Here is a 25308-nt window from a genome sequence, read left to right on the forward strand (position 1 = left end):
TGCGGCTTCCTGTGTCCCGGTCCTTATTATCACACATACTCTTGTAATGGTGTCTATTACAATTGACACCCAAAGGAAAATCTTACCCATCCCAGACTGAGATATAAGTTGAAAGAAGATAGTGTTGCAAGTTGTTTGTTGACTGCTGGTATTAACTGCTATCACCTGCTATTGGCTGTATGCCATCCTATTATAGTGCTGTGACTACTATAGTCATAGACACAATAAGTTTAATATTGAACACTACGGCTTTTATAACTACTGTGACATTAACTACAAATACAGTGGTGTGGCAGATTATGACCCAAATTTATGTTTTTGCCATGGCTGCGATTCAAACTATCACATATATAAGAAACCTCATAATACCCAAAAAGGCAGCTCAGATTCTGGTGGTGGATACTAACCTTGAGCAGATGGTAAAGAAAAATGTGTGAAGAGTTTTTCCAGAAGCAAGAGCAAGGGCAGGCTAAGGATGGGAGTGAGCAAAAGACAACAGGACTTATGAACAAAACATTAAGGATAAGAACAAGAAATCTAAAGATAAGAACAAGAAAGGGTATGAGGGAAGAGTCAAGAAAGATACAGACACTGAAAAGATCTTACCCCTAAGAGACATAGCCAAGATTTCTGATTCTGCTGGTGTGGTGGTTCATTCAAAGACACATAAGCAATTTTCCACCCTGGAACTTGACTCTGTAAAACGGAGATTCCCAAAATTTCTCAATGAACCCTACTGCGCGTTAAAGGAGCTCAAGAGGGCCTTTAAAATATTTGAGCCAGATTTCCAGGATTCAGATTTTCTTTTGTCCAAATTATTTATCCCACATGAACACAGGCAGTTCATAGAGAAGACAAGAAAGGACAGTTCTTTGACCAGTTGGCCCACTGAGGAGGAAAGGGAGGATTTTGATTTTGCAAATCCCACCAGTCTGGCTTATTTGAAGTGCTGAGAAGATCTTTTGCAGGCTATAAAGTCATTTTGTTCAGAGCCAAATGCTTGGGGCAAATTTGACAAATTGACAGGACAATACCAAGCATCCTGCTAGCTTTTATCGATAAGTTATCAGAAACCGTAGAATCCATCATGGGAATCAGTCAAGATTCAGAGGAATCAGTGACAAATGTTAGGAGGTAGTTCCTAAGGGGTTGCAATTCACATCTAAAACATTTCTTTAGGAACTATTTTCCTAAATATGACAATATTACAATTTCTGAGTTAAGGGGCGCAACCAGTTACTTGTGGAACAATTACAAAGAACAAGAAGAGGAAAAGAAACAATTAAAGCAAAAATTGCAACACATAGAGGAATTTCTTACAACAGAAGGAAATTGAGCAGATTAAAAATTACATCATGTCATTTTCTTCCTCAAGAGGCTCCAGTGACTCATTTTCCTTTAGGATTACATAAATACAAACTAAAGTCCTTTTCAATGTGGCTTCAAACCTACCTTACTGTATTCAATAAAAACCATCTTCTGTTTCCCTTCTCCTACATCTCCATTCTACCCACCCTCCATTGGGTACCCCAGATTATCCTATTTGTTCCCTTTATGTGACATTCAATTTTCCTGCTCCATGCTATATATCCTATGCCTGGAATATACTCCCCTCCTTAATACTCTACCTCACAGAAAATCTCGTGAGTTTCCTTCAAAATTCTACTCAAGTGTCCCCTGCTTTAGGAAACCTACTCCCATCACCCCAATTGTTAGCACCATATAGTCCCTTGCTCAGAAAATGCTAATGGCCTCTTATTGTCTGTGGTATAAAATGTAACCACCACCACCACCACCACCACCCCCTCCCCGCATTTAAAGCTCTTCACATCCTGCCCAACCTGCAGGTTGTGATGCAGCCAAAATGGACTTTTAAGTATTTCTCATCAGCCATCTTCATACTTTTGCACTGATTCTCCCTCATACCTGGAATGCACACTTCTTCCTCCCTCTCTTAGAACCCCTTGTTTCTTTAAGGCTCAACTAGAGTACCACCTTCTACATGAAACCTTTCCTGATCACTCCCCTCCTCAGTTGCTGATTCCATACCCCCAAATTACCTTGTATCTATTATTTGTTTTTGCATATACATAGATGTTTTATTCTCTGAATACAGCATAAACTCCTTTAAAGGACAGCTTCATTGTGAAGGTCTGTTTCACTTTTGTCATTATATCCCATATGCCTATATGTGATTGATTAATAAATAAAATAGACCATAAAAATACAATAGGCCAGGAAGTAAGAAGAGACAAGTGGTAGAGTTTTTTTATCTTGTTCTGGAAGCCTGAGAAGTTTATCAGTCTCTGACCTTACTGATACAGGGTAGCCCATTCCCATGCTAACAGATCAGTTTAGACAGCTTCCATAATCTTTAATGCTTTCGCATCATCAATCCTTGTTGAAATCATTGGTTCCCTCTATTCCTTTTATTTTGTTTCCTGATCTAATACTGACCACCTGATCTAAATCTCTGTTCCTGGAAATGGTTTCGCAATTAAGTTTCAACTTCTTATACTTTGGCTTCTGAAGAGACATCGGTGCCAGTCGGGATTAACTTTTGGTTTAATGCTTTTAATTCCAACTCTCCCTTTTGTAGAATAATAATAATAAATAATAATAATAATAATAGCAAGCTACACAAAATAGATAGAAAAACTGTTTGGATACTTTTGATAGTGGTAATCAAAAATATCCTCAGTGATGAAGTGAAGCTCAAATGTGTAAGGGTTAAAATTATGTCTGAGACTGAAAATCCTAATGAACACCCAAGTCAGCTGGGAATTTTATGTTGATTTAATTGATAGTGTAGGATATTAAGGAGAAGGAAGAAGGAAAGGAGTAAGTTTTCTTCTCCCCACCTGGCTGGTACTGAGCGGGGAGATTCGGAGATAAAGTTTTTGAGTATGAAGGAGAAAGAAGTCAGACTTGAACTCCAAAAGGGAAAGGGCTAAGCCAAGATGCCCGAACCTGAAATTAGCTCCAGGGCAAAACTCACCACCAAACCCAGACAATAGCTGCCACCACACCAAGATGTCAGAATGCTTAGCAGGCTGCCAGCCTGAGTTCTCTCTCCAGGGAAAGAGGAGGAGAGAGGAAGTGACATGCCTTATATAGACAGTTTTACATCGCTTTCCTGCATCTCATCTGTACCAATGATGACTTAGATTGAGTTAGGACATCCCAGAGGTCTGTCCTTTTTTCCTGCACATGTCTGTTGAAGGCCATTTTCCTTAGATAATTAAATTTTGAGTTTGTTGCAGACCTTCCAAATCTTGTTAAACTAAGAAGGGAGGAGAAATGTAGAGTTTCTAAGACCTGATTTTGTTATTCCAAGTATCTCCATTGTTACTGATCAGGAAATAGCTAAATCAGGTCTTCTCAAGAATGGTCTGATTAGGGTGGAATAGTTTTAGAATTCACAAATGTGAACTTCCCTTCAGGGCCAGGCACAAGGACGCTAAAGAGACTCATTATAAAAATAAAGTATTTATTGAAATATATACAGATAAATAAAGTATTTCTAATTCCAAGGGTTTCTAAATCCACCCAAATAAACTCCCAGGTTCCTCATATTTCACAGGCTACACTACTCCTCCCTGATCTGACTAACCCAAATTTATACTGTCTAAATAAAAACTACTGCTAATATCCTTTTTTTTTTTGCTGTATATTTTTTTGTTTCCAAAGTCATTTTTAAAAAATTTTAATTAATTTATTTAGTCAATTTATAACATTATTTCTTAGTTACAAGAATCATATTTTTTCCTTCCCTCCCCTACCCCCACCTTTCCCTTAGCTCATGTGCAATTTCACTGGGTATTACATATGAACTTGATCAAAACCTATTTTCATGTTGTTGGTGTTTGCATTATGATATTCATTTAGAGTCTACATCCCCAACCATATCCCCTTGACCCATGTATTCAAGCAGTTGTTTTTCTTCTGTGTTTCTACTCCCACAGTTTTTCCTCTGAATTTGAATAGTGTTTTTTTCTTGTAGATCCCTCCAAGTTGTTCAGGATCACTGCATTGACAATAATGGAGAAGTCCATTACATTCGATTGTACCACAGTGTTGGTCTCTGTGTACAATGTTCTCCTGGTTCTGCTCCTCTCACTCTGCATCACTTCCTGGAGGTTGTTCTAGTTCATGGAATTCCTCCAGTTCATTATTCCTTTTAGCACAATAGTATTCCATCACCAGCAGATACCACAATTTGTTCAGCCATTCCCCACTTAAAGGGCATCCCCTCATTTTCCAATTTTTGGCCACCACAAAGAGTGCAGCTATGAATATTCTTGTACAAGTCTTTTTCCTTATTATCTCTTTGGGGTACAAACCCAGCAGTGTTATGGCTGGATCAAAGGGCAGACAGTCTTTTAGCATCCTTTGGGCATAATTCTAAATTACCTTCCAGAATGATTGGATCAATTCACAACTCCACCAGCAATGAATTAGTGTCCCCACTTTGCCACATCCCCTCCAACATTCATTACTTTCCTTTGCTGTCATGTTAGCCAATCTGCTAGATGTGAGGTGATACCTCAGAGTTATTGTGATTTGCATCTCTCTGATTATCAGAGATTTAGAACACTTTTTCATGTGCTTATTAATAGTTTTGATTTAACTGAAAATTGCCTATTCATGTCCCTTGCCCATTTATCAATTGGAAAATGGCTTGATTTTTTATACAATTGGTTTAGCTCTTTATGTGCCAATATCCTCATAAATCTTAACTTACCCTTCAAATTATACGATAGCAAAGATGTTAGTTACCTCCTCCAGCCCTGAGAAAGTCTTGGAGAGTCTCTGCCAACTGCCAGAAAGAGTAATTGACATAGAAAAAACTGGTTATAACTGTCAGCAATTGAAATTAACATGTTCTCAGCTCTGCTTCAAACTCCAGTTCTTTTCTCAAGCCAGCCACTCCAGTTCTTATCTCTAAACTAATAAAACAATACTTATTTTCTAATATCATCCTTACACTTTTCACTCCACATAGAATTTTTCTTCCCTGTTCCAGGACTTTTATTAATTAGTGACTTGTGTAGCTCTTTCCTCCAGGTTAGATAGTTCTGTTAAAATGAATCTAGACATTGATGGAGAATCCACTGATGAAATAAAGAAATGAGTTGAAAAATAGGATTTTCTTTAGGGTAATTCCCAGGGAGGTTCTCCACAAATCTGAGTTTCCTGAAGTGACCCTTGCTGTTCCCCTTCCCAGGCCACAGAGCCCCATAATAAGCCCTAGCACCACATATTGATCTTTGGAAATGGAGACAAATTGAAGAAAGACCAGGGAATTTAAATGGACTTGGACTTAGCATTTATTGATGGAGTGGAAAGAGTTTTGGACTTGAAGGAAAGAAAAACTCAAGTTCAGATCCTATTTCTTACATTTCCTATTTTTGTAACCCATAGCAAGTCACTGGACCCTTCTTAACTGCATTCTCACCTATAAGTGGAGATGATGATAGTACTTATCAAAGAGAGTAGTTGTGAGGATTATGAGATAATGTATGTAAAGCACTTTGCAAACCTTTAAAGCACTATAGAAATGTTGGCTATTATTAGTAGTAATAGTAATAATCTGCTTTCTCAGGATCCTAAAGGAATGTTTTAACAGTAAGTGATTCTAAAAAGAAAAATTTATCTTTTTTATTAACATGTAGCATTTGTTCCATGGTAGTTGTCATAAATAATTATTAAGTGGCTATAGATTTAAAGATTTCAGAATTCGTGTTTTTAATTTTTTCATTCTTAACTTCAACCAAATAAAAATTTTTTTTACATGCATTGCAAAAACAAAACAAAACCCTAATATTCTCTTAGGATCCAAGAATCTCCATTTCATACTGCTTGATTTTTTAAAAGTAAATAATAAATTAATTTCAAAACTATCCTGCTTGTCTGTGCTTCTGTCTGAATTTTCTTCTTTTCTGTGAATTTTAAAAAATGTCTCTCTTGCCGAGGTTCTCCAGCTCCCTCCCACCAGAAGGAAGGGAAGGAAAGAAAAATGACCATTGTAACCATAGTCTACAGTGGTCTTTTTCAAAAATGTGTCTCTGAACCAAGTGGCTATTACCTCTCTTTACAAAAAGTGTGTAATATGCTGCTTCATTCTCTGGAGACATGATAAGTCTTTGCTTTGATCAGAATTCTTAGTCTTTCAAAATTGATTTTCTTTAAATGTCACTTAAATGTATGTTATAATGTTCTCTTGGTTCTGCTCACTTCAAGAGTCTGCAAAATCATGTCATTTGTCATTAAGTGAATAGTCTTAAAAAAACAAAACCCCAAAACTTATGCCCAAATAAAGAAGTGAAGAATCATATGCTTTCATCTGCATTCCTACTCCAACAGTTCTTTCTTTGGAGGCAGATAGCATTCTTTGTCAAAAGTCCCTCAGAATTGTCTTGGATCATTGTATTGCTGCCAGTAGCATTGTTTAGCACTATTGCTGTTACTGTGTACAGTGTTCTCCCAGTTCTACTTATTTTACCCTACATCAGTTCATGGAGATCTTTCCAGCTCTTTCTGAAATTATCCTGCTCATCATTATAGCATGGTAATATTCCATCACCGTCACATACCACAGTTTGTTCAACCATTCTGTTTAGTTTCCAATTCCAAAGAGCAGCTATAAATATTTTTGTACAAACATGTCTTCCCCCCCTCCCCCCCCCTTTAAAATCTCTTTGGGATACAGACCTAGTAGTGGTATTACTGGATCAAAAGGTATGCATTGTTTTAGAGCCCTTAGGGCATACTTCCAATTTGCCCTCCAGTGTGGTTGGACCAATTCACAACTCCACCTGCAAAGTATTAGTGTCCTAATTTTGCCACATCCTCTCCAACATTTATCATTTTCCTTTATCGTCATATTGGCCTCTGCTAGGTGTGAGATGGTACCTCCGAGTTGTTTTAATTTGCATTTCTCTAATCAAGAGTGATTTAGTACATTTTTTCATATGATTATTGATAGCTTTGATTTCTTCATCTGAAAATTGCTTGTTCATATCCTTTGATCATTTATCAGTTGGGAAAATGACTGGGATTCTTATAAATTTGAGTTAGTTCTTTATATATTTGAGAAATGAGACCTTTATTAGAAAAATTTGTTACAAAATTTCCCCCCAGATTGTTGTTTCCCTTCTAATCTTGGTTGTATTGGTTTTGTTTGTACAAAACCTTTGTGATTTAATATGATCAAAATTATTCATTTTATATCTTATAATGTTCTTTCTCTTATTTGGTCATAAATTCTTCCCTTTTCCATAGATCTGACAGATAAACAATTCTATATTTCCCTAATTTACTTATATCACTCTTTATGTTTACCCCCTTCAATTCTAACTATTTTATTTTCTTTTAATTTCCCTTTTAAGATGAGAAAGTTTGTTTTACTTACAGCTATTCCTCTTACCTCCCCCCTCCCCCCCCCCAGCCCTAATTTCATCCCTGATTTGATGGACACAGGAATTTTGACCTGCTTCACTTCCAGCCTGGGCTGGTTCACCCCTTCTCAGACATACTGGTAGTACCAAGAAGTAGCAGCTAGATTGCACAGTGGAGAGAGTGTGAGGCCTAGAGTTAGAAAGATTCATCTTCCAGAGTTCAAATTTGGCCTTAAGACAATTCCTAGTTGTGTGACCCTGGGTCAAGTCACTTGACTCTGCTTGCCTCGGTTTCCTCATCTGTCAAATGAAAAGGAAATGGCAAACCACCCCAGTATCTTTGCCAAGACAACTCCAAATGAAATCGCAAAAAGTTGAACACAAATAACCACAAGAGCAGTAGCAGCAGCCCCCCATTCCTGTAGGGCTCACCATATTAATCCTGAAATTAGCATGGACACTAGATTGGCTTAGCTCAGAATTCATTTGCCAGCCTCATCCTTCCCAATAGCCATAATTACCTGTACTTGGTCCTCTCCCAGATCTTTCGGGTTCAGAGCACTAGATCTTCAGGGCTTTCTCTGATATTTCAGGATAACTTGTCAGAAACCTCAGAGCCTTTAATTTTAGGGCATCTTGCTCTAAGCTGTGTGCTAGTTTCTGCCACTCCCTGGCACTTCCAAGTTCCCCATTCCAGGGTTTTCTGACCATTCTTGGGCTTTCTCAGAGGAATCTATTGCCTCTAGACATAGAGCCTTACAGACCACACAAATGCCTGGCAATCCCTGGTTATGTAAGTTGGGTTTTTTTTTTTCATATTCAAAGGTATTTATTTTCCCAATTACATGTAATAATAATTTTCAACATATATTTTCCAAAATTATAAGATCCAAACCATCTCCCTCCCTTGCTTTCCTTCCCCAAATTGGAATCAGTTAGCAATTTGATCTGGGTCTTACATGTATTATCATGCAAAACACACTTCCATATTGATCATTGTTGTAAGAGCAAACTCATACAAAATTGAAACCCCAGCATAAAACTAATAAATTATGAAAGATGGTATGTGCAAGTTATAGTCAGACTAAATATTAGTTGAGGAAATAAAGTGAATTAGGACCAACCATTGTTGTCAGTTACAGAATATTAGAGCTGGAAGAAACCCTACATAACGTCTAGTCCATCTCCTTCATTTTATAGAGAAGGAAGATAAAGGTCCAAAGGGGTCAAGTGCACAGATCCTCTCTCAAACAGGGAGGCAGTATCAAAGCCAAAAAGAGCATATTTGTCCCATTTTACCATGCTGTCTCAGAAAAATCTATTCTTTATTTGGGTCTATGGTTCCTCCTGCCAGTTACTGAATGAATTGAGTAATATTCTCTACCAATCAAATCAGTCCTCTTACACACTCTATAAATAATAATACAGTTAGGGAAAGAACACCAAAAAATGAGCTAGCTAAAATCTTTTTTGTTTTTTGAGATAGTTGAGTTGTCATTATATCTATTTGGTGACTGTTTTGATTATTGTCCTGAAACTCAAAGCAGTGGACCGGTTAGGTTGGGTGGTGTAGTGCTTTCAAAGGTATATTACAGTAATTCCTACCTAATGAACATTTAACTGTTGGTATCTTAATTAGGAGAGACTTAGGTGACATGATTCAAAGTAAGTGAGCAGAACACAGTAACAGCAATAATGCACAGTGATCAATTGTGAATGACTTAACTATTATTAACAGTGCAAAGATCTAAGACAACACCAAGGAACTCATGATGAAAAAGGCTATTCACTGCTATAGAAGGAACTGATGGAATCTGAATGCAAATTGAAGCTTGCCATTCTTCACTTTATTTCCTTCATGAGTTTTTTTTTCTTGTGTAAACAATATGTATTGTATGAAAGCACATGAATAATCTATATCACATTGCCTCTTGTCTTGAGGTAGAGAGAGAGAGAGAGAGAGAGAGAGAGAGCGCATGGATTTCAAGAGGTCAGAAGACTTATTAGAAATACTCTCTATATGTAATGTGGGAAAAAATATTATAAAAAATAATTTTTAGTGGGAATTGCTTTTTTTTTAAACTTCAGCTTTCTGTCTTAGAATTGATACTAAGTATTTGTTCCAAGATGGAAGAACAGTAAGGACTAGGCAATCCAGGGTTAAGTGACTTGCCCAGGGGCACACAGCTGGCAAGTGTTTGAGGCCAGATCTGAACCTGGGTTCTCCTGACCCAAGGCCCAGCTCTCTATCCACTGAGCCATTTAACTGCCCCTGAGGATTGCTTTTAGATGTGGATCAGTCTGTGTGGCTACTCAAATTGATTGAATAGGGGCAGCACTTAAGGAAGAAATCTCTGGCAAGATTTGTGTGGGATATACCAGTCTCCAATTACAAGATGTTTGTGATAATCTCTGAGATTTATTTGGGCCTCAGTGAGAGGTAATGAGAACCTGAACTGTGGTGGTAGCTGTGTGAGTAGAAAGAGAGTCAATAGAGGAGATCTTGTGAAGGCAAAACCAATAGCACTTCATGCATGGCCTTCTCCAGCCAGGCACCTTGAAGCAGCAGCCTATCTTCTCCTCTAGTATCTCACTACACTGGGCATCTACCTAGAAAGCATTCAATAAATGCTTCTTAAGTGAAGGAAATTGGTGAGTTAGTAAACATTTGTCAAATTATACTATTAGATTTAAATTATTTGGCACCACCCCTTTTTTCTTCCCATCTTTGTAATAATAATAGCTCACATTTATATAGTGTTTTAAGATTTACATGGTAATTTTTAGACAGTATCTCATTTAATCATGAATAGAACCCAAATAATGCAGAGATTATTATCCTTATAGTTAAGAATTTGCCCACGGTCATATCTAGTCAGTGTAAAAGAAAGTGACGGGATTGGATAACATACTAAGACCAACCCTTCTAGACATACTGGATTTTTATTGCTTAATGATGCTTTACTCCTAACAAAAACATAACTGGATCCCTTTGCCTAATGCTCATTAGATGACTATGCTTATTGATCTTGTAAAAACCTTTCTGACTAATGCAGCAATGTATCCTTTTGCTTTTGAACAGTTCACTGACAGAAGAAATGGGGTTGTGGAGTGGGGGTGGAGGAAAGTGAAATTCATTGATTGGGTAAAATTTTGAGTCATTTCCCTAAAAATTATACTGAAAGGTTTTTGAAATCTAAAACATTATCACTGTAGCAAAATTTCTAGGGAAATTTAAAAAATATTTGAAGAAAGATTCTTTTGTAGTTAGTCTAATGGAGAACTACATCTTTCACAATGTAGAATTTCTGTTTATTGCTTCTTATTTTTATGGTTATTTGCTCTGAACCAATGTTGTGAATTGCTGAATTTATTTATAAATTATTATATAGGGGAAATAATGCTTTTTGCCTTTAGTGTTTAAAATTGAAAGTATGTTATTGTTCATTTCTTTAGTCATGTCCAACTCTTTTGTAATTCCATGGACCATAGCATGCCAGATCCTTCTATCCTCTGCTATCTCCCAAAGTCTGTTCAAGCTCATGTTGATTGTTTCCAAGTCATCCTCTTCCATCTTCTCCTTTTGCCTTTAGTCTTTTCCAACATGAGGGTCTTTTTCATTGAATCCTGTCTTTTTATTATGTGACCAAGTTATTTAAACTTTAGCTTCAGTATTTGTCTTTCCAGTGAGTAGTCAGGATTAATTTCTTTAATTATTAACTGATTTGAACTCCTTGCCGTTGAAGGGACTCTCAAAAGTGTTCTCCAGCATAACAATTTGAAAGCATTAATTTTGTTGTGCTCAACTTTCCTCAGAGTCTATCACAGCCATATGTTACTACTGGAAAAACCATAGCTTTGACTAGACCCTTTGTTGGCAAGGCGATGTCTCTGCTTTTTAGTATGCTGTCCAGTTTTGTCATAGCTGCCCTTCTAAGGTGCCAAGCATCTTTTAATTTCATGACTGCAGTTTCCATCTGCAGTAATCTTTGAGCCCAAGAATATAAAATCTCACATGCTTCCATTTCTTCTCCCTCTATTTGCCAGAAAAGGATAGGACTAGTTGCTATCATCTTAGGTTTTTACATTTACTCATCAAGCTGTTTCTTAGTTCTTAATTTTCTGCCACCCAACTGGTATTGTTTGCATATCTGAGATTATTAATATTTCTCCCAGCATCCTTACTTCCAACTTTTGATTCATCTAGCTTGGCATTTTACAAGATACACTCTACATATTACTTAAATAAGGTGACCATATACAACCTTGTCTTACTCCTTTTCCAGTCTTAAAACCAATCAATTTATTTCATGTCCAGTTCTAACTATTGCTTCTTGACCCAAATAAATGTTCCTTAGGAGATAAGTAAGATAATCTGATATTCCCATCTCTTTAAGGATTTGCCACATTTTGTTGTGGTTCACACAAAGGCTTTAGTATATTAATCATTGAAGCAGAAGTATATATTTTTCTCAAACTCTCTTATTTTTTCAATATATAACATGATTAATATTATAAAAACTTTTTTTTTACAGATTGATGCAGTTTAGTTTTTAAATGAGTCTTTCTGGAGTACTATATTACAAAGGATAGTAGTTTCTAGCCAGCTGGAATAATCCTGTGATTTTTCTTAGGGAGTATGATAAGATAAAGAGGCATCATGATAGAGTAGAATACTGATGTGGCATTCAAAAGACCAAACTTCTATTCTTGTCTTTTCCACTCTATAATTATGAGTTAAGTCAATTCTTCCCTCTAGACCTCAGTTTACCATTTAAATCTAGAAGAATCTACCTCTTCATTTTTCAGGTGAAAAAGAAAAAGCTGACACCCTTAGTTACAGGTTCTAAGTTTCTGAACTGAGATCTCATCCCAGGTTCTCTTCCTTCAGATCCTGTTGAACTCACTGATGACTCAGGTTTCTTTTAGCTCTAATATTCTGTGATTCTAATTTTTTAGAAACTTGTTCAAAATAGACAAAGGTTACAATGACAGTCACCTGAGGCAACTTAAACCCAGTTACCTAGCCCTTACTACTCTTCTGTCTTGAAACCAATAAAACTTAGTATTGAATAGACCAAGATAATGTAAGGATTTTAAAAATAAAAGACAGTTACCCTCATCATGTTAAACAGCATAAAGATTTAAAGGGAGGGAAACCAGATTTTTCATAATTTTTAAAAAACTTTGAACAGCTTCCTCCTCCCCATTTTCCCCACTACCACCTTGAATATGAGTACAGAAAATGCATATTTAGAAAAACTCAGATGAGTTCCTCAGCAGGCCAAATGTCATAAGGAATTATAACAGTGTTCAAAGACTAAATTTTCATAATGAGATTTGGCATGGCCACTGGCTTTAGAATCATGGAACTTTGAAATTATTAAAGGTCATCTAGTTCAACACCTGATGTATTTTACAAATATAGAAACTGAGGGCCAGGGAGAAGAATCCACATAGCTAATTACTGATAGAGCTTCTTGGCCTGTAGTTTAGTATACTTTCTGCTACAGCAGCAGATTGCCTTAATATTCCATGGTGTTCACAGAATTTTAAGAGATCCAGAGGAAGACCCCAACATAGAGTAGAAAGATAAGCAATGGTTGCCACCTGTATCATTGGAAGGAGTACTCACATCTGTGAACTTGCAGACCTTAATGAAAGTATCTAAGTGCAGTGTCCCGTGTATGATATTTGCATCATTTGGCCAGAAAATGGAAGAGGCAGGGTCATAGAGACAGAAGAAATGAGAAAGCTGAATACAAAGCCTTAGAAATAGTTTTGAAAGACTTAAGAACTCTGGTTAAATGCAATGGCTTAACATGATTCTAGAGGCCTAGTGAAGAGCATGCTACTTTGCCTCCTGATAGAAAGAGAAGAGGCTTAAATTGCAGAATGAGATATACATTTTTGGACATGGACAAAGTTTGCATTTATTTTATTTGACTATGCATACTGATTATTAGGTTTTGGTTTTTCTTTTTCTTTTCCCCAAAGGAAGGAGGGGGCAGGATGAATATGGGAAGGAAAATAAATAATTGTTATTTGAAAAAATAAAAGGAAATAATAATGGGAAATGTTCTGCATCTCAAATGGGCTCATTGAGATTTATTCCAAGTTACTGTTTTTATGACATAACCTCTAGGGCTTGAATTTATTTAGTGATTTCAGGCAATCTGTGTACTCTTTTCAATCTTCATAGATTTTTAGTCGTAAACTTATCATTCAGTTTCCTACTTCCATACTTGGAATCCACTCACTGTTCACTTTCTACAGAACTCCTAGAATCTCTTCCTTTAAGACCGAGTTCAATCTTATATAAATTCTTTTTTTCCCCTCTCCCAGGTTCTCATCCTCATTTACATTATCTTGCTTTTATTTATCCTTGTATGAGTTATATTCTTCTCAATGGAGTATAAGCTTCTAGATCACAGGGACTTTTGTCTCCCCAGTGTCCAGTGCACATAATAGATTCTTAATAAATGGTTACATTGAATTGGATTAAGGTACAGTCAGACTAAATGCCTACCTATTTGTTTTTAAATATTTTATGAATCCAGTTACCCAGAATTACATTACCTCAGTATGACTGTGGTTATACATATTCAATTTAAATATTTGTATATATGAAATATATGGAATTATATCTGTAAACATTTATCAAATGCCTGTATGCCTGGCACTGCACAAAGCCCTGAGGATATTATGAAAGAAAAAGTATCTACTTTTGAGGGGTTCACAATGTAATGGGGGAGACAATATGCAAGCAACTATATACAAACAAGCTAAATATGTTAGAACACTAGACATACTCAATGGAGAGAAGGACTAATTGGGCAAGGCTTCCAGAAAAAGATGAGATTTTAACTGGGACCTGAAGCTGCTAAAACCAGGAGGTACAGAAATGAGGAGGGAGAATATTTTGGGCATAGGGGAGAGTCAGTGAAAATGCTTGAAGTTGGGAGATAGAGTTTCATGTTTGAGGAACAGAAAGGAGACCAAAGACACTGGGTCAGAGTATGTAGGAGTTATTTAAGGAGAAAGAAGCTGGAAAGATTGAGGTGGAGGAGGAATCAGTTTTAAAGGGCTTTGAAATCCAAAATGAAGTTTTTGTATTTGATCCTGGAAATAATAGGAAGCCACTGGAGTTTATTGAGTAAGAGGTGGCACAGTCAGACCTCACATTAATAAGATTACTTTGAAAGCTGAGTGAAGAATGGCCTGGAAAGGGGAGAGACTTGGGACAGACAAACTGGCAAGCTATGGCAGCAGTCTATGCTTGAGGTACTGAGGGCCTGTATGAGAGTGGTGGCAATGTCAGAGGAAAGGAGTATACTAGCAATATTACAAAGGCAAAAGGATAGAATTTAGTTTTGGAAGGAGTGAGTGAGAAGTAGAGGATGCCACATAAGTTGCAAGCCTGGATCACTAGGGCTCTCAATAGGATACTACTTTTTTTTAGGGGAAAAATTAGTTCATTTCTTGATATGTTCAGTTTAAAATTTCTGAGTCTATCCAGTTCTAAATTTCCAACAGGCAGTTGGAAACAGGAGAACAAAGAGGTTTTTTGGAAATCATCAGCATCAAGGTGATAATGAATCTATGGGATCTGATGCAATCACTACATGAAATAGTTTAAAGAGAGAAGAGAAAGGGCCTCTGTGAGAACCCTGTAATACCAGTATGCTCTGAAGATAAAGCAAAGAAGACTGAAGAGGAGCATTCAGATAGGTAGGAGAGCCTAGTTATGTCCCAAAAAATTAGAGAAGAGAGTATCAGAGAGAAGAGAATGATCAGCAGTATGAAAGATTCAAGAGAAGTCAAGAAAGATGAGAAGTGAAAAGGGCCATTGGGGGTGCAGCTAAGTGACTCAGGGGATAAAGATCCAAGGTTCAGAGATGGCCATCTATAAGTCTAACCTCAGGTACTAGCATGATCCTGAGCAAGTAACTTAACTCTGTTTTGCCTCAGTTCTTCATCTATAAAATGAGCTGGAGAAGCAAATAGCAAACCATTCCAATATCTTTACTAAGAAAAACTATTCCTCTGCCTTGGAACCAATAAGGTAGTATTGATTCTAAGTTGGAAGGTGAGGTTTGAAGGGAGTGGGGGGCGATTAGATTTGACAGTTAAGAGATTGTCACTAATTTTGGGAGAGTAGTTTTGGTTTAATGGTAAGGTTGAAAGCCAGTCTGTGGACAATCAAGAAGAAAGTGAGAGAAGCTAAATGGAAGTATCTATTGTACATGGCCATCTTAAGGAGTTAGGGCCACAAAAGGCAGAAGAGTTTGGAGATGATGGTGGGGACAGGTGGATCAAGGAGGGTTTTTTGATGATTCGAGATAGCTGGTATGTATGTGGGCACTAAGAAAGCAGCTAGTAGACAAGGAGAGATTAAAGAGATGTGAAAGAATGAGTAATAAAGGAGACAGTGCCTTGGAGAAGGCAAGATAGAATGAGATCACTTGTGCATGTAGAAGTTATAAGTTACAGACAAATGTGGCAAGAGAATGCTGTATTCTTTAGGACTGAGAATCACATAGCCTCCCACAGAGACTTAGGATTCCACTGTATTCTAAGGACTAATATTCAAAATTTTATTTTACACTCAATTTGGCTAGTCTTTTTATATTCTATACCAAGGGATATCTGTGAATTCTCTTAAATGATAATAGTGGAGGGAGAGAGAGTTTGCCTTTACACAGCTCTATTTTACTACAGTACAGTTTTCTGATAGTTAGCAGTTGCCTGACAACAATTAATAAATCCATAGAGATTGATGGGACTGTTCAACCAACTTTGTTGTAAAGCAAATTTTTGTGAAATTTTTGTATTACATATTATAAAACTGGGTGTATGCCCTGCTCCCCTTACATCAAAAAATCGAATCCCAAAATATAATGAAGTCACACTGAAGAATGTAGTAATAAACCTTTCAGAATAACATGTTTATAAATGAAGGATGACTTCAACACAAACTATTAAAAAAAAAAGAACATAATGGAAAGAACACTAGAATGATATTTGACCCAATTATCTTAAAACAGTCATCCTGCCACTAACTAATTGTGCAGCCTAAGAAATTTTGTTCTTTCTAGCCCTGCTTTCAATACTGACGCTCTAGAATTCCATGGTAGTCAGTACTCAAAACACCTGGGAAATCTACAAAACTAAAAATCAGGGCTTGATTTATTGTTTTCTTGATTGTCCAGACTTAAGAAAATGATGGAGAAAATGTTAATGATGTAGATTACATTGAAAAATGTATCCTGCATTTTCAGGTTGCCCGTGGTTAAATACTTACCAGCACATCCCTACAACCTTCACTCTCCTCGCATTGAGATTCTAATCTCTTTCTTAACTTTCCATAATCCTTATAAGGATTATTTAATTATAACTAATAGGTAGAGTTATAGTTCAGGAACAGAGCTGCTCCTGGGAGATTCTGAAATCTCAGTTCCATAGTGTAGCTGCTATTCTAGAGAAGATTAAAATTTCAACTCTGCCACCCATTCTTCTGTTTCCAAAGATCAAATGGATATGGAATTGCCCTTCACCTTCTTCCCTGTGGCCCTACTCCTGATCTCCACTGAAATTTTGTTCAGTTTGCTGATAGCTACAAGAAGCCTGATTGGATACTTTAGGTACTTGCAGTGTCCTAACTGTGGGATACACAAATTTCCCCAAGGCAAGAAAAATTTCTGGAGTGATCCTGGATAGCAATAGGTGCTTGACTTGGAAGTTGTCCAGCAGTTACTGCTCTGTAGTTAGGAGTGTGGACAAAAAGAGAAAAGGCATTAGCTAAGCCTGGTAGAGGTGAGGGTAGGGGGTGAGAGTGAGCAAGAAGAGATGGGGTTCCTGGGGATTAAGCCTCAGCAGGCTTTTATCGAAAGCTCAGACCACCTCTGTAGTTTTTCCTGTCAGAATTGAACATTGAATATAGGCAACTACCTATATAAAGTTAAATATCCTAGGTAATTCAGTTCCACACTTACTGGCTTTCTCTGGCACTTAGAGATGGCGAGAGGAAAAAAAGAATGTGCCACCAAGCCGACACTACCAGTACTACTTATTGAAGTCAGAATGTCACCATTCACAAATAAGAAGTGTAAAACTTTAGCAGTATGATTTCCTTCCCAATTCTTATACTATTCCCAATTTGAAGATAGTGAAAAAATAATTTCTAAATTCCCTTAACCTAATTTTTGCCCAAAGTGCTTTTATTTCTTTGTGCTTTTCCCATCACTTTTTGTCCCTTTTCCCACATATCTTTGCCTGGAAACTCTTCTAAGTGTCCTTAAATGGAAGGAAGGAATAGCACAAAAACAAAGCCAAAACTGTCGGTCCATTTTTGTCAAGATGTGGTTGGAGAAATCAGTGAATGTCCAATAATACTTGGGAAATTGGTAGATCATAAGTGTTGCTGACTTATGTTTCCAACCTAATAACATCATTTATGTGTTGATGCATTGAGTTAAAGAAATTACTGATCATTGTTGAACCATTTAATTGCTGAAGTTCAACCATAGGCATGAATATATTCTGGAAGGCAAAAGTAGGGAATAAATATTTATAGAGCATCCACTATATGCCAGGTACCGAGCTAATAAGCATTTTATAGCTATGACATAACACCCTTTCAAAATAGGTACCATTATTTCCAATTTTGCAGTTGAAATAATGAAGGCAAATAGATGTTTTAAGTGATCTGCCCAAGATCACACCACTAGTAAGTGCCCTCCACTTAGCCACCAGCTGCCAATGGGCATAAAGAGAAGAGATGGTGTGAGCTAATGGCATAGGAGCCCCAAATTCTGTACACTGCAAGGTGTTATTTCCTTAGTAACATGAGATCCTTTAGCTTAAGTTCTACTAATTAAAATTTTAAGTACAAATTGTTTCAAATAAGAATTTGAATGTCCCATGGGAGATTAAAGCAAAGCATATTGAAAAGAGCTCTGTTTTTTATTGTATATATGATATGTCTTCAGTCACAACATGGGGAGTATGGAGATTTGTATTGCATGAAAGCACTGGTATAATCTATATCAGACTACCATCTTGGGAGGGTGGAGAGGGAGAGAATCTGAATCACAAAATGTCAGAAAACAATGGTCAAAAATTGTTTCTACAGGTAGTTTAAAAAAGAGAGAGAGTTCTATATTTAAAGTTATAGGGGGCAGCAGGGTGCCTCAGTCCTTGGTGGATTGAGAGCCAGTCCTAGAGACAGGAGGTCCTAGGTTCAAATGTGACCTCAGACACTTCCTAGCTGTGTGACCCCGGGCAAGTCACTTGACCCCCATTGCCTAGCCCTTACCACTCTTCTGCCTTGGAGCCAATACACAGTATTGACTCTGAGATGGAAGGTAAGGGTTTAAAAAAAATAAATAAAGTTACCTGAATCTGAGTTTCATCTTTACTGCTTACTAATTATGTTACCCTAAACAAACACTATCACTCTAAACTTCATTTCTTCACCTGTAAAAACTAAGGGATTGATTCTAAGGGGCTCTACCAGCTCCAAGTGCTATCACCCTAGGTCAGAGTTGTGCTACCTAGATTAGCCAACAGGAATAGAACTACCAATGGTAAGTGTATTGGGAACCCAAAGAGGACAGAAAATATGATCCAAGGATATCGGTAGATATGTCCATCAGTGACCAAGCAATCTGAAGAAACTGATGTGTTGTCAGAGTCCAAAGGTTTGAAGAGTTTGAAGCTTGATTCCTGTAGTGTACAAGTGAAATAGAAGCTAATAGACTGAGAGCCGCGGCCTTCAGAAGATCCAGGAATGAATCTCATGCTTTCTTGTCATAGCCATGTGACCTTGAGTAAGTCCTTTTGCTGGCCCCTCTCTTATCCATAAAAGATGAAGGATAGACCAGATCTTGTCTGTGTTACATCATAGGTTCAACATAATATTTCTAGTTGGCTTGTTATCCTTCATACTGGAAGAAGGGGACCAAAATGATACTGGAGATGTCTTTGGGCGTGATCATAAATTGGATCCAAGTGAGGCAGAGTTGTACAGAGGTCTTGCCTTCCATAGTTATCAGAGTCCTTTGGCAGGACAAGTCAGGATGACTGTGATGGCTTAGGATGCAAGTGCTCTAATTGCTCCACGGCATCCACTTCCACTACCTTCATGGCCATTGGAACAAAGTGTTCTCATCTGCCCCTTCTACCAGGAGTCTTCACATGCTACAATAACTAACTCAGCTTTGTTTAGCCAGCCTGCCTGCCAAGACAGGATAGCATGCTCTAGCTTCTTAGAACCAAAGGTGAGAGCTGGGTGGTGGATACCAGAGGATGAGAGCAGCTCTGAAATAGCCTCAGCAAGCCCTCACACCAGAGGTGCTGGTCTTCCCTCAAAAAGTGCCACTTAGCTGCCTCTGGCGGCTTCTAAAACTTACTAGCTGTGTGACCCTGGGCCAGTCACCTAAACTCTGTCTCAGTTTCCTTCTGCGTAAGTGGATAATCATGTCTATAGTACTTCACAGGATTGGTGAGGTGATCAAAAGACTACAAGCACTAAAGAACTATATTAATGTCAACTGCGATTAACCCTATTCAGTTTCACTTCAAGTTCCCCCCATTTGTCTAAGCAAAGGATCTTCATCACAATTCTCTCAAATTTTTTTTATGTGATTGCTGTATTTCAAAGTATTTTGTTTTCTTTGTAATCTTCTTATGGTATTTTATGCTTTTAAAAACTTTATCACAGAGGTGTAAATCTTTTCTTGATATCTATAGATCCAAGTCTTTTCCTCTCTAGATCTACCCCTCTCACCCATGGATCTATTCTGCCCACTAGAGGGAGCCTCTCCAGGGCAGGACCATGTCTGATCCATCTGCCTCCCTGCCTACCACCTAACATGGAGCCCACACGCATCAGGCATCCATAAATGTTCACTGAATTAAATGAACATAAGGCTGGGCATTATCTGGGCTAGACAGGGGATTTGAACTATAGATTTTAAAGGATGGAGAGTTAGTGTGGTCATTAGACAAGGCCTTAAAGAACAAGTAGAATGTGAGTCATTACCTTCTCCATATAAGAGGGGAAGAGAAAATTAAGAGAGATCTTTTGGAGGAAGCACTCTGTGTGCTCTTTTAAACATGTTTTTAATTTTTACTTATGGCACCCAATTTAGGGATTTGAACCTTGGCTCTTTAGTGCATGATTTTATAGGTATCTGTAAGGATTTCTCCAGAAACCTGGGTCCACACTACAAAGATAATTATAGAGCTATAAAGCACTACATAAGGCAGGACTGAGTCATGAATGGTGTATGTTCGATACAGGACCACTAAGATGATGTCACCTTTTCTTTTCCAGTGAATGAGATCATAGGAAGAGACATGTCCCAGATATCAGTTTCACAAGGAGCAGCAGTGACAATTCAGCCACGTCACGAGGTCCCCGACTCACTGGATTCAAGAATATCAGATGGAGTCTAAGAATGATGGCCCCTGCAGCTAGATGTTCATTAACACCAGTGTACCTCCCAGAATAACTCTTCTACCACCTCTTCATTGACCTATTGTGCTTCCAATTCTGTGGCCTTCATGAACTGGAACTGTGTATTCTTTGCATTTCCCCTTTTGTGGGGATCTTTTTTTGACATGGGGACAGCATTTCTAAATCTCGTTCCTAAGACAGTGTATAAATGAACTTTGTAAAAATGAAAACAAACAACGTAGGATATTTGTGCTATTTAAAAGTGAGCTTTGCTTTTTCTGCTTTAAAGAGAATACTTTTATATTGGGGTGCTTTAAAAGTGTGAAGGTGTGTGCTCCCATAATCCCAGGCAGTCAGCCCTGAATTAGAAGAATGATTGAATTCCTCCTCTCTATGTAGCTTTTTCTAGGCAAGAGTCATAGAATAGTTAGGAGTGGTTCCTACAGCTTCTTGCCATTAGAAAGACCTTCAGCTTTGATGTTTTAAAGAGAACTTCGACAAGAAAACCTTCCAGTGGCAAAGAGACCCACCAGCCAAAGCCTCTGAATACAAATGACGTCATGGGGATGTTGTAGATTGATAGGAAGTAAATGGAAATGTAGCTCTGCACATCTTTATAAATGTATTGTTTGATAGATTGAGAAGAGACCATTCCATCAGTGCAACTGTTGGAATATAAATGACATTCCAAAATGCAAACTTTGTGTAACTTTGCAGGTAATTTCCCCATGTTCTTCTCACACATGCTCCATACTGAAAGTTTTCCTTATTCAGAGTCTTTCTCAGAATGATTGTGTTGACACATAGATAGATAGATAGATAGATAGATAGATAGATAGATAGATAGATAGACATAGAGAGATAAAAGTTGGGATTTTGACAGAAATCTCTCATTTTCAAAGTCACTTTAGAAACAGAAAATAGAGATAGAGAAGTATTTGCAGGTGTTTTCGTGGTCTGTTCTGGCTGAAATTCTTCTTTACAATTCAGTTCCAAGGGTTCCTGGCTTTTGGGTTCTGATTAGAGGAATTTCCTTCTCTCCAGGCCTTCCCCTGAGAGCCTATGCATCAGGGTCCATCTTATCCTTGAATCCAAAGGAAACTTAAAAGTTTAGGTATAAAAGTTGTGTTGGTAAGAGCAAAGAAAGCATAAGTAATGTAGGACAGAACAGAACTTTTGCCTCCTATTAGAATCTAGGGAAATGAATCTGTCAAGCTGGTATTGAAGGCCAGGGCTGCCACCCAGGCTTGAAAATGGGTCCTTTTTACTTCCATCAGTTCTAGGCTGATCTAATTCCAACAAATCTTCCATCTGTATTAATAGCTTTTTTCCCCTTTATATAAGGGGCTTTTTTTTTCCTTTGAGGTGGTGGAAATAATAGTTGGTCTTCACAGACTTCATCTTTAATAGAACAAAATAATTCTTAGAAAACTTTCTCAGCTTTTCCAAGGTGGTACATTGTAAAGTAAGCTTTAAGTCTGAATTTGCCTTCAGGGCCCCCAACCTCAAAGGCCACCTGAGAGATGTCAGACCCTCTATCGTCTTCTATCAGGAGCTTAGGAGCAGTGTTTCCCAAGCTGAAATATAGTCATGTTCCACCAATAAGTAAATGCAGCTTTACAGACCAGAAATTGTTTCTGCTGTGGCTGATATAACTTTGGGGTGATTACCACTAACTAGTAACCAAGCACTTCTCAATAAAGAGGCCAAGTAATCCATGAAGGGTGATGAGATCTAACCCGACCTTCCTGAGGGTGAATTAAGATGCCTCAGATACTTCCTCCGTTCTCCTCACGATAAAGAAGTTGATTTGGTGTTTTTAAACATCATTGGCCTGTGGCATTTTTCAGAATGGGCCTGCCATTTCAAGGGAGAAATTGCCTCTTGTGAATCAACTGTCATCACACATTAACCCATGGTCATTGTAGAGGACTTTTTAGAAGTTGATTTTTGTAATTCCAAGAGTGGGTTTGTCTTCTAAACTCTTCCATTTTATCTTCTTTGATGAGTACTGTTCACCTTTTCACTGCTCAGCAGTCTGCTCCTAGGATTGAAGATGCAAGGAACTGGAGGGAGCCCCTGCTCGCTGTGTCTAGGCTGCCCCTCCCCTGGTGAAGATGCTCCTGAGCCTCACCTACTGTTAGCAGAAGTCTCCTAACTGTGAAGGATCTGTCCCTGAGGCCCTTTAGTGGGGATCCGCTGGGGCAGACAGCTGCAGGGAAGGAACGCTCTCAGTGAAACCCTTGGAGCTGATCCCCGGCGTTCCTCACCCATCCAGGTGCTCTGCACTAGGGCCAGTATGAAAGCCTGTACAATCCCAAGTTGCTATGCACTAAATTTTCTGATGCCTTTAAATACCTTGATGCCTGTAGACCTAGACATGCTTTCCTATGTAAAGTTAAATAGAGCTTTGGATATTACGTAAACAGTTTTGTATCTGCTTTTTAAAAGCTTCCATATAAGGGTCTTAATATTTTTGTGGCTTGTATCCTAAAGACTGTTAAAAACCTTGTGCAATGTAATGGTATAAAAAGCACACAACCTTCCTTTGTCAGGCTATGCAAATGGAAGTCTCCGTAGTACCCTGGGCCGGCTTGGTGGCAAACCATGTACATGGTCTGGAGCCGGGTAGAGGGATATTAGCCACCGGGGTGAGGGGCAAGGAAGGGACGAAATGACAAGCCCATGGATCTGTGCGTTTGACGGTGGGCTGTGAGGAATCTCCTGAAAAATCCCCAGCATCCATTAGCCGGCTCCAGGTTAGTGGAACAACTGGGCAAACCAAAGAGAAGAAGGGCCTGAGGGTGGAGCCGCCCCTGATGCTTTGAAACTATTTTTGATATTCAGAATGGTTGTCATTCCTTGAGGCGTAGAGATGGGTCCGCAAACTTTTATATTTAAAGATTCATACAACTGTGCTAGATCATGTTTACAGAGCTATGTCTTGTAATTTCATGTACATTTTGTATTTCAGACGTTTTGTAAGTTTTATGATTGCAGTGCTACTTGCATAAAACAAAGGGAAGAACTAGCATTTGAGGCTTTTCAATCATAGTGCTGAAATAAATGATGAAAGATCCTACGTGTCTTCCTTTAAGCAACAGGGATGCAAAGCTGCAGACGACTTTTAGGGAGTCATGAAAATAGTCCCAGTTAAGAGTTGATCTAACATCTCCCCACCGTTTTTAACAACCTCTTCCTTACCTTCTGTTCTAGAATGGATAAGTATTGCTTCCAAGATAGAAAGGCATGAAGAGCTGGGTAATTGGGGCTAAATTCCTCGGCCAGGGTCACACAGCCAGCCCAGGGCTGTCCATCTCTAGGCTTCTATCTCTATCCATTGAGCCTCAGAACCCCAGTGGAATTTGTCATTCACAGGGAGAACTGAGAATCAAGCACCCCCATTTCTTTGGGACCTGTAGGTCTTGTCTTCATCCTTTGTGCTGTTGTGGCTGGCCCAGCCAGCATCTGCAGGTAGACGGAACCTTGACCAACTTGTTCCACATCTCATGATGCTCCAAACACTAGTGACAACGGAAGTCATTTTGGCCAGAGTCCAGCAAACGCCCAACTCGATGCCCTTGCTTAGCCACCAATCTCAAGAATAAAGATTTTCACATTAATAAAAGATCTGAAGCACATAGAGTAGATGGGCGGTTTATAGGGAGCAGTTTTTCTTTAGAAGCCTTTACTAGCACTTAAGTATTTAGACCCACTAGATGGTTTTGGTTTGTATGATTCGCACCAAACTATTTGCCTCATTGACCTGATGGGAAAATATAAGAATACATATGGGGGGAAGGGGAGGGCACACTTCATTCTATAAAAACATCTTAGCCCATTCATGGTGCCATCTGTCATGATGACCCTATTGGATAGCATCCTGTCCAATCCTAAACTCTGTACTTGTCTAGCAACCAATATTTCTGAGGCAGTGGTGGCGAACCTATGGCACGGGTCCCAAAGATGGCTTCCCACACCCCCTCCCCCAGAGATCCTTACTAGAAAGGCAAAGGGACTTGGGTGGAACTGCCCCACCTCCACCCAGAAGCCAATGGGAGCACACAAGGGAAGGGGGGGGGTGACTCCCAGGAGGGAGAGCTCCCAGATCATTCCCCTCCCCCCTCCACGGGTGCTGAGGACACTCACTTCCTTGCCCTTCCACCCAGCAGCCCAATGGGAACTCTTCTCCCACCCCCTGTGCTGGGTAGGCGGGGCACTCCATGGGGGGAAGGGCACAGCACTCCATCACCACCCTAAGGATTTCTTTTGGCTCTTCTTTGATTTTGTCAATTGTGCCCTTCCCATCCCTACCTCCTACCGAATTCCCCTTCTATCCTGAGGCTCCTCTTTCTCATGGAAAGGTATGCGGGGAGAATCATCCCTTCTCCACCCCCACCCAAGCCCTGCCCCTCTATTAGGCTTGCGCACTAGGAGCCTCCCTGA

The 25308-nt window shown here is 38.7% G+C and overlaps 1 protein-coding gene across 4 annotated transcripts in view; it reads left to right on the forward strand.

Annotated features, from left to right (window-relative positions):
• The window catches only part of NFATC3 (nuclear factor of activated T cells 3), a 195647-nt gene extending 171706 nt beyond the window's left edge, over positions 1-23941 (forward strand). For 3 of the 4 annotated variants that reach the window (XM_056810018.1, XM_001373944.4, XM_056810025.1), the window contains one exon: positions 20740-23941. In XM_056810018.1, the coding sequence (XP_056665996.1) occupies positions 20740-20861 (122 nt within the window). In that variant the 3' untranslated portion in view covers positions 20862-23941. The remainder of the gene's footprint in view (positions 1-20739) is intronic. The other variant, XM_007477224.3, reaches the window with a different exon arrangement.
• Positions 23942-25308: the final 1367 nt, after the last annotated feature.

The sequence above is a fragment of the Monodelphis domestica genome, chromosome 1 (genome assembly GCF_027887165.1).
Source record: "Monodelphis domestica isolate mMonDom1 chromosome 1, mMonDom1.pri, whole genome shotgun sequence".
In the NCBI taxonomy this organism is placed as follows: Eukaryota; Metazoa; Chordata; class Mammalia; order Didelphimorphia; family Didelphidae; genus Monodelphis; species Monodelphis domestica.